We start from the raw sequence: 10,396 nt of genomic DNA, 5'->3' as shown, positions 1-10,396 counted from the left end.
GTTACATGGGCTAGATGACCTCCAGTGGTCCCTTCCAAACTTACACCATCCCTGCGGTTCTCTGATACATTGTTTTGTCTATATGATTATTTTTCTTGTAATGAAAGAGGACAAGAGCATGAAAAAGTCTGCCTTACTGCTAGCTATTTTGACATTCTGTGCCAGTCTGTCTCCTTGTCTAGGACCTTCACACTCATGTATCAACAGTATGAGGATTCTTTAAAGATTCTGCTCTTTAGATTCTTCCAAATCTAAATTCATTTTGGCTTTGTTGCAGCTCCACCTATCCTCAATCACACACTGCTGAGGGGGTCTAGATCCATCTGCTGACACACTGAGCTCCCTTACACATGCCTACTCTAGGAATCAATCAGCTAAAATCTCCAAGCCCACATCAGGCCTGTCTTTTTCCATGCTTAGTTTTCATCTCAGAAAAGGTCCATTATTTTCTGTACATTTTACTCCAGAACAGTATTTCTGCTCTCAATATTTCTACATAGCTACTGTATAAACTGTATAAAGTGAGAAAATAGTTGGTCTCACTGCCCATGCTAGTTTTAAACAAGTGTCTTACTCTGTTCCGGGCTCCTCCAGCCCCTCGTGGTGCAATCTTCAGTACAAGCAGTCTCTTTTCTTGCCAGTTCTGAAGGTTACAGAAAATGATTGAGGCCAACTTGAAACAATTTGCTTTCGTTTCTGCAGAGATTGCTTGCTTTATTGCTTCCCAAAGTTTGGCTGTTGCCTTGCCAAAGGAGGCAGCAGCAAAGAGCTCAGCAGCCAAATCAATGATCTGAAGCCAAGCCAGAAGGGAGGTGTCTTGGGAGGGGCCAGCTAAGGCAATTGGGACACCTGCAACAGCCCATTAACCCGTGGGTGACCAGACTGCAAGATGTGGGAGGAGACACTAAAAAAGGAGCTAATGTGGACGCTATAGGTACGGGTAGGAGTGGAGCAGAGATTAAAAAACAGAAAAGTTTTCTATAAGTGTCTCCTGAACTTGCAGATTCCATGGGAAGAGCAGCTGTTTGCAGATCAGCCTTAAGTCCTTGCTCTTGTAAGTAAAAGCTCTCCTGCATGGCAGTGAAGACTGTATACTGTATGTGGAAGAATACTAAGCACAGACTGGAATATTTATATTTATTTTTGCAATACCAGGGTAAAAACAATTTAACAATGCCAAGTACAGTGTTATTCTCATAAAAACTTTTCATTTCAAAACAAATGATTTCTAGTTCCCACAAAAGTTAAAATCACATGCAGCTATATGAAGGTAAATTGCTTAAGATGCACAGTTATATATCAGAAGTCTTTGTTAAAATAAAACCATACTGACTACATCATTTTAACAAGGCAATTACACAGAACTAGAAAACTGACTCTGTAGTAAAATATAAAAATCTACAATTATAAATATAAATTTGGTCCATGGATCACTACAGAAGTAGCAGTATTTACAGTAAGTATCAGATTACTATTCTAAATGTCTAATTGGAGTCTTAAAATGTTGAATGTTATGTAGAGCAGGATTTTATTTACATTCTACTATATTAAAAGTTGCATTTCTAGCAAATGTAAATTGTTATAAATACAGCAAATAAACCAAATACTAAACCCATGACATGTTTGTAATTGAGGATTCCCTAACACCTATAAATATGGTAATTTTAAGTTAAAAGTAAAGCCAGATAAATCAAAAAAACTAATACTGAAAAAAATACCACAATTCAATTATTAGAAACACTGTAAAAGTCAATCAAGTTAGTCCAGATGTAACAACGTATTACAATAAATCTTTCGAGAAAAGGCACGCATTGTTGATGATAAAAGTTCCACAGTAAAGTCATATATAACAGAAATAACTTGGTTTGACCAATGGTTGGGATCTGATTATATATATACTGACTGGATAGATTTTTCCCACCCAAGGTATAAAACTGAAAATAATAATGGTAAAACTCCAGGTGTGATTGGTGTGATGCAGTGATGTTTATGTTTAATCTGATGTGTTAATTAAACTAAAGATTCTAAACTTTCAGCTGCATTTCCATCAGGTAAAGCTGAGCCATTACTGTCCATAGATGCTGAGGGGTTTTCTTCTTGTCTTGTGCTGACAAGGCTGAGAATAGCTTTGTAGAGAAACTGGTACTGTTCCTGGAGAAGAAAAGAGAATACACTCAGGATGTTGGCAGAAAGAGTTATTTTGTGACACTGTTACTCAAAATTAATTAACAGCTGATGTGTCAGTCTGTTAATCTACTGTGCTCCAGGATTTATTGCATTACTTAGCAGCTTTATTATTTTCTGACTAATGGCTCCCCCTGTATACAATGTAAAGCATGTCATTAGGGACCACAGTACAGGTAGGATAGAAAGCTGTATTTTAAAAGAAATACATGCTGAATCTGATCCTTGTTAAATTCAATTGCAAATTTGGGGACAGGATTAGGGTTGTTATTTGTCTGCTGGCTTTTTTCTTCTTCTTTTTCTTCATCTGAATTCTTTCCAGAATCCAGAAGATTTCTTTTTCTACAGCACCCCTGGAAGACAATTTTCATTAATTCATGCAGAAATTAAGATGTGAATAGTTCAGTAATGTTGCCCTAGGATCCAAGCATGCTAATAATGTCACACATAGGAAAAAAAGGTGCACATTATTACTTACAATGTCGGTAAAGACTCCAGGCCTCATCAGATTTATCATCTTTGCTACGTGGTAAACATCCACTGAATTCTCATTTTCCAGTTGATGCATCAGAGTTGTTAATGCACAGAAAGTGCCTGCTGTCACCCCTCCATGCCTTTGTAAAGTAAAACAAAACAAAGCTCTAGAAACTGGGTCAGGTTTTACAGCTGGAGAAATTACAAATTCTGGGGCAAACTGGTAAGATGAATTTCTGTCATGCTGGTCTGCCCAGCACTGGCTTAAAACAACTTTCACGGCACCTGGCTACAGCTTCTTAGAGTTATTTCTCTACAACCCTCTACTAACCAAATCCTGAAGGCCTTGGGACCTTCAGTGTTTCAAGATTTTGTTATTTTTTGCCATTATTGGACAGCTGGAGAAGGGCAAGGTGCCTCATCTAAACTGTTAATTCTTTCAGTAAAAGACAATGGAGTCTTAACTGATTTCCTCTCCAGTGACCTATCTGATAACCATCCAGAGTATCAAAATGATAAAACTGAAATGAAGTATGATAAAATAAAAATGTTTCTCTTGTTGATGCAGCTGGAACAGAAGCATTACCACTATTGTTAAGTGCAGACTGTGCCTCGTTTCAGCAGCTTTTACTCAGTGAAAGGATGGTTCTACAGAAAAGCATCAAAACAAACAGAAAAGTGCAGTTCTTACTCATCATGTACAATCATGGGCCCATCACGGTTGGAAGCTTCCTCTTTGATGATGCTGATCAGTTCAAAGGTTTTACTAATAGGACTATCAGGATTTGGCCATTTTGGACACTGAAAATGCCTCACTTCAAGTACATAGTCATCCTAAATGATTAAAAAAAACCAAACAAAAACTTCCGTAAGTCAATTTTGTAAAAGATTGACTTTCTTTATTCTTTTCCGTCACCTTGTTCCAGCTCCAGTCTCCAGATGCAGAACCCCACTGCAGTGGAGGTTGGACTATTCCCTTTGTCATCATATTACCTTATAGACGTTACTCCCTCCATGGATGTTTCTAGAGTATGGATTTTTTATCCGTCATTTAACATCAAAAATGTAAGAAGATGTGGGCATTACCTTTAACAAATCAAGTCCTGAGTCACATTTATGACAGTGTTACCTGTGTAGCTTCTAAAATGAAGTCTTGGATTATGAGCTTCTCCTCGTTAGACAGACATTTGTATTCTTCAGCAATCATAGTGACTTTGAAACTCTCACAGTTTATAGGCTCATCTTTGTTTGGCCAGTACACAAATTCATCTTCAGCCTCCAGGAAAAAAAAATGAAGTCATAAAAGTAAGTAATGTTGAGCTCTTACAACACAAAATCTAATATAATAAATAATGTGTCACGTATATAATCAATCCAGCCATCTAGATTTAAATTGACAAATCAAATTTTGAGTGGTTTAACAATGGCAAAATGATGGTTTTCAAACACCTCTGCAGTGATCCTGACCAGAAGACCAATGTACCCTGTTGACCCATACAGCAAGGAACCTGCAGTGCTACCTTGTGCCACACATCCAGCCTGGCCTTCAGGCTGTGCTGTGCTGCGCATAGTCCATGGTCACAGGATAAACTTAACTGGTGTGTTGTAATGTATGTGTGGTCCTGGGTTTATCTGAAAGTGCAGAAAAAGGTTCTCATGGAAGCATCCTTTCTGTTTGACAACAGAAACAAAGAGAGATGGGCTTTTTAAAGAAAATCCTCTAATAGTTTGAATAACCAAAATGGTCAGATGGATAGGGAATGCTCCTTGTCATGTATCCTGTCTGCCTGTTGTGTGTGTTTCAGGGAAATTGGGGTGGGTTCCGGTTGTGGTGGATGCAGAGTGCAGAGAGGCCATGGCTGTCTGCTGGGTGCGTGCTACTGCTCCCTGGTCAAGCTGGCAGCCCTTCAGTGCCCTTCCTGCCCACCCTTCTGCAGGAACTGCTGCCCCATGCCCTGTGTGCCCACCCTGCTGGCAGTGCTCCTGGCCACTTGTGCACCCCAAGGGCTTCTTTCACATGTGAGAAATGCTTGGCCGCTGGTGGTCCTGGCCCTGCCCAGGTCCCACCAGCTGCTGTCCTGCGAGAAACAACCTCACACTTCTGCCCTTACCTAATAATGGCTAAGAAGCCATATTACAACTAAGTTGTGGAGCAAAACCTAACCTTGCATAATGGTTAGTTGTGCTGTTTGGCTCCTTTTATAAATTGTACAGGACTGATTTAATACTTTTTCAATCCAATCACAATCTGTCTAGACAAGGATTTCTAGATTTCTGCTAGATGACTTGGGGATTTTACACTCAGTTTGGTGTTATTAATTTTTAACTGTGTTTTGTAGAATGCAAGATATTTTCTCATATCCTGCATATTTCAAAATGGTAATACTAATAAAATTCATACATAAACCCATAACAATCAGACACAGAACTCACCATATTCTGGCTATCAGGAAGCATGACTATTAACTGGGCGTTATGGTCCCATATCATTCTCCAGAAATCCTTGATAGTGTGTAGTAAGGGATGCTGAGTAATAATGAATTCATTACTTTGATAATAACCCTACAAAAAAAAAAAAAAAGACAGACTCAGAATTGCTACCCAAGTATTAATGCTTAAAGGAAGCTTCTAGTGGACAACGCAAGAACCTAGAAAATACATTGCACACTTGTTCCTTCTTTAGTTTCCTGCAAATATTAGAAAAATATAAAACTTCCATGGAAGTATTTTCCATGGGAAAAGAATAAATTCAATTACACTGAAACAATTTTTGAAACTTAAAAAAAAAATGATAAAAAAAGGACAAAAGAGATCAGAGAAGACTCAAAGAGGCAACTCATAATAAAAATGACTGACTACCTGAACCAAATAAAAGAATACTTGAAAGAGCTGCAAAAATCCCAATCAGTTTCTTAATTTACACAGATATCTCAGATCAAACTCCTACCAGAAAAGAGAGTGCCTATGCAGTAATGTACCTGAAAGATCACGTACACATATCATGGCAGAGAGCTTTCCCATTTCTTTCCTGAATGTCCAGGAGGCATTTACTCCTCCCTCTCAGCTATTGAAGGGGGAAAGAGTTGAACAAAACCCAGAGAGCAAAAAGATAATGGAAAGCTGATGAACTGTGGTATCCAAGGCTATGCCAGTTGCAAAAGCTCTATAGGATGAGCAGGTAGGAAGGCAAACCACAGTACAGACATTGAAAACTAACTAGTTATTTAACACAGTTCATCTCAAAAGATCTTCCCGTAAGTGGCATTTAGCTTTAACAGTTTTTGAAACTATGATGTGATTTATGTTTCTACAGATTGTTAAAATGCAATGCACTTTTACCAAATTTAAGACCAGTAATAATGGTAATAGTACTTCCTGGGGGAAGTAACTATTTCAGGCAGAGTGAATAATGGAAGAAAGCAGCTTTCAAAATCAGGATTGTGCCACCCTAACTCGGCTGCATGGCAGCTCTGGAAACAGCTGTGCATTGTTTTTCACCAGTATATTAACTGACTTACCATAATATAGGAAGCATTGATGTAGTCTGTGCCTTCACCAGATAGTGATGAGATACCCACTCTAGATCTTTCCACTGTAAAAAATTATGAATTCATAAACATGTTGCAATGACTCTTATAATACTATAACAATTATCTCACATCTCACAGTAATGATAACCCTGAGCTCTATCAATCAGAATAAAGTGCTATCCAGCCATCTATTTTATTTTCCTGTGCATAATTCTTAAAGCACTTCTTCACTACAAATACTTTACAAAACATTGCTCCAAACCAATGCAGATGCCTTCAGTTCTTGATGAGGATTTGATCAAGCTTACCAGGAATGATAGATGAGGTTCGGTTCTTTTCTCTGTTACACTGTTTGAGTGCAGTCGAATAATCACACTGCTGTGTGTTAGACTGGCTCAGCAACTGAAACAATGAAGTTAAAAAAAGTCAGGTAACTGTAGAAAAGCCATTCCTTCATAAGCTGCATTAAACAGAAGGGTGCATATATTGCAGGTTTGCTGTCTCCCTTAACTGTAGTTATCTAGTTATCTGTCTAAACTACTTAGCAAGTCACCAGAATATTTTTTCTTCACTGTTCTTAGCAGTTCAAATTATTCTTGAATCCTAGATCAATAAGCATATCTTTGAAGGTGAAGTCTGTCATCTAGCCAGTGCTGTACACTGAGGGGAGTACACTGATTGATCAATATAGTTCATGATGTATTTGCCAGAATAGTATCTTTCCAGACATTTTTACCTTTGAGATCTTTCTTCAAAGGCATGCAGTTAAGAGTTTCCAAAATCTATTTACTGTCCTATTTCTCATGATCTCTTTTTTGTGGATTTTTTTTGCTGGATCCCTTGTTTAAGAATATGAAAATAATTCTTTTGTCCCAACTGACTGCATTCGTTCAGTATGTTTAATCTGAATTTAGGCTCAGCAGTTAAATTTTAGGTAGAGAAAGCTGATGAAAGTTATGTTGAGATACTTTTAAGTCATTCAGGGCTTAAAACCTAAAGATTTTCACACTACTATCTCAGAGAGCTCACCTTGAATTGTTTCTCCAGTCTGGTCTTTCCTGTTGGTCCAGGTATCAAAAGAGCATTAACATAGGCATGAATGTGAGTCTCAAGGACTTCTGTTTCTTTACTGAGTATTGCTTCGACCAGTGCATCATGAATGAAGATGTATTGCTCCTAGGAAAACAAAACCAAACCTCTGAGCTCTCATGATTTTCAGATTCCCCTAGATACCTCTGGTTAAGCTGCCACTTCTGATGTGGTCAGTATTTTTTCAGAGGTTTTCTCAAATGTGATCTTCTACAACAAAGGCTGTCCCTCTGCAGTGACAGTACGCATTTACAAGCACAATTGACAATTATACTTGCAATACATACATACACATATATATATGATATAATACCAAATCCTCACTACTTGTGATATCTCACATTAACAGAATAGAGTTAAAAATGCAAGCACAGCCTTAAGTCAAATTTTCAAGCCAGTCCTGCCTCTAGTTCTTACTGCTATCCTCTATTTTCTCCCTCATATCCTTTGGAACAAGTGCCCTAGCTGTTGATTAACTTCTTTTCTGTTGAAAGGCACTGGGGAATCTAAACACCTGTTCCTGAAACCTGAAATAGACTTTCAAATGCCCTGCTGTTGCCCTTACTGTTTTCTCTTGGTCTTTCAATATTTTATATATAATCTTCAGTTTAAAGCATCTATATCTAATTTTCTGTCTGAAACAGCTTTTTTCCCCATATTTTATTGCCTAATATAAACTGTTTGATGAGGTTCAGTGAAGATCTGAACACCTGATAATGGTGCTTCCTCAAAAAGCTCCGTGACAAAAATACAAGTCCTGCCAAGAAAGCCCTACTGTGGGAAACATGATTTATACAGGCTTCCTTCTGAGTCCTCCTTAATAAACAGACAAGAGCCCACAGAAAGGTAATTTCTAGTGCACTGCTCTAAGCATGCCTAGAAGGATGTCTCTATAAAACCAAGGCAAGCAAAAGGGAAAATCCCACCCAGTCTGGTGACTCGTTTCTGTCTGTCTGGTGGTGCCAAAAAGAGCACTGCATCATCTCTCCTCCTGCAATCAGAAATAGTTTGTAATAGTCTCATGCTATTTATATTTTATTCTTACCTCAGTCTGCACCAAGTAGTTCCTTTGGGTACGTATGTGTTTTAAGAATCCAAATATGTTGACTGTCCCTTCATGCTGAATTTGCTGTAGCATGCTGTCTAACACTATGTATGTGCCTGTCCTTCCAACACCAGCACTATAAAACAAAAAAACAGTCTTGAGCCTGAAGTAAAACGCTAATGGAAAGAACTGTTCCATACACAGTTTTTTCAACAAACTGCTGCATAGGTAATATTTCCCTCTGCAAATGAATTTATTATACAATATACTTTGCTAAAGGTTTGAGGCCGATAGTAATCTTTTTCTTTGTGCAAGAATAGACCTAAACACTATTTTCTCAAATGATTTTTAAACTATTGGCTGAAATAGAACTAAGGGGTTTCCTGCAGGTCTGCCATTTTCAGGCTTCTGATACTCCTTAGGATACTTTGCCAAGTATATCTAGAAAAGGTGGTATATGTCAGCATTTGGGCACACTTAATGTGTTCAAATTCCTCTATGTCAAAACGGCACTTTAAAGCAAAAGTTGCATTATTCCACCCACTACATTATAGGAGATTTCAAAGATAAACCCCAGGAAATGGCAGAACTCTTGAGAGTATATCTGTAAGAGAAAAAAGCTTAACACTCTTTAAACAAAGCTAAGATGGCAAGCAATTGTTGAAAACCTTTTTAAAAATAGAAAATGGAGAAGTAAGGGTTAATCAGCTCATTCCTGTTATGAACTCTGATTAATGTAGTATAAAACCAGTTGTATCACAAAATTAAAGAAAAAATTTCTTTTATAAAATAGTCACTTGTAATTCCCCTCTAAGATATGAAGGAACATTATGTGTATGTACATGTAACTTGAGAGCAGCACCGTGCTGGGCCTGCATGGTCCCCTCTGGGCAGATCCAGCTCAGTCCATACATGCTAATTCAGTCATCTCATTTCTGCCACAGAGAGGGCACAGAGCATAGGTAGTGTGAGCTTAGATTGCTGTAATAAACTGTCTAAATAAGTATGATATGAAATTCAAAGGTCCAGGTTGTTAACACCCTGTTAGACACAAAGAAGTCCAAAGATTACCAGACGCCATCTGTACTTGTTATGAAAGAAAAAACATGAAAAGTACCAAATAAAAATAGCTAAAATAAGTTTCATACATCTCATCATTTGTGTCTTCCATATAGCCTGTAAATATAAATAAAAGTTACATTTCCAACATGATTCCTTTGAAATTCCATAGTGCATGGGGTCAGGTTAGCTAAAAAATGTACAAAACTGCCTACAGACAGAGGTGAGTTAATACCTATGACCCAAGGGAGAGGTCTGACTGAAGCCACATGACTTACCACTACTCACTTTTTAAAAACTCAACTGAATTGACTCCTAATGTATTGCTGATATCTCAGCAATCTCAGGCTTGACATTTTGAATTTCCCAAGAACAGGCAGGATGTAAATAGCAGCAGAACAATAAGATACGGCATTTTCATTTTCCAAGCTAAAAACAGATGTCAGTCAGATTAGATCATCCCACAAATAAAATATCTTCATTTGCAGCATTTGTGAGGTGACTTTACCTGTTCGCTTTCTCAGAGTCAGCTCCAGAAGGACAGAATTCATGAGGAGGTTCTCTTTCCAAATGTTCCATCAAAGGTGAGGTACTACAGCGGAAAACCAGAACCTGCTTATATATTTTACAACAACCCAGTCCTTCATGGGCATTGTGAAGTCATTCCAGGTCCTACAAGCCCTTTTTAACCAATTTTCCCTGAACTGCCAGTTTTAGTGAGCACTGACAGAACACCTGCCTGCACACTGCGGCACATGCAGACCTCAACCGGTCCCCAGAATGCTCCTCCGTTGCAAATGATTGCTAGAGCCCAGAGTAATGTTAAAAACAGCAGAGTTGTAGTTCAGCCAGGAATAGAGTGAGTCTTCTCTTGTGCACAGAGGTCCTCTTAGGATTACAGAGTATCCCTGCACCAAAGAAAGCATGAGCCAAAAGCATCCTAATGATATATTTACAGAAATGAAACATTTATCCCCACACATGTATCTGGTAAGCTCATAGCATTCAGGAGAGC

General features: G+C 38.2%; 1 protein-coding gene across 6 annotated transcripts in view; it reads right to left on the bottom strand.

Annotated features, from left to right (window-relative positions):
- Positions 1-1,120: 1,120 nt before the first annotated feature.
- The window catches only part of PTPRZ1 (protein tyrosine phosphatase receptor type Z1), a 135,950-nt gene continuing 126,674 nt past the window's right edge, over positions 1,121-10,396 (bottom strand). For 3 of the 6 annotated variants that reach the window (XM_042018123.1, XM_042018124.1, XM_042018127.1), the window contains 10 exons: positions 9,890-9,973; positions 8,323-8,458; positions 7,218-7,364; positions 6,497-6,590; positions 6,177-6,250; positions 5,092-5,220; positions 3,788-3,934; positions 3,350-3,492; positions 2,663-2,798; positions 1,121-2,151 (listed from right to left, as the gene is read on the bottom strand). In XM_042018123.1, coding sequence (XP_041874057.1) covers positions 2,011-2,151; positions 2,663-2,798; positions 3,350-3,492; positions 3,788-3,934; positions 5,092-5,220; positions 6,177-6,250; positions 6,497-6,590; positions 7,218-7,364; positions 8,323-8,458; positions 9,890-9,973 — 1,231 coding nt within the window. In that variant the 3' untranslated portion in view covers positions 1,121-2,010. The remainder of the gene's footprint in view (positions 2,152-2,662; positions 2,799-3,349; positions 3,493-3,787; positions 3,935-5,091; positions 5,221-6,176; positions 6,251-6,496; positions 6,591-7,217; positions 7,365-8,322; positions 8,459-9,889; positions 9,974-10,396) is intronic. The other 3 variants (XM_042018125.1, XM_042018128.1, XM_042018129.1) reach the window with 1 other exon arrangement.

The sequence above is a fragment of the Corvus kubaryi genome, unplaced genomic scaffold (genome assembly GCF_017639235.1).
Source record: "Corvus kubaryi isolate FWS band 111438036 unplaced genomic scaffold, C.kubaryi_AGA036_p1.0 137, whole genome shotgun sequence".
Taxonomy (NCBI): domain Eukaryota; kingdom Metazoa; phylum Chordata; class Aves; order Passeriformes; family Corvidae; genus Corvus; species Corvus kubaryi.
This window is presented reverse-complemented; position numbering and strand designations above follow the sequence as displayed.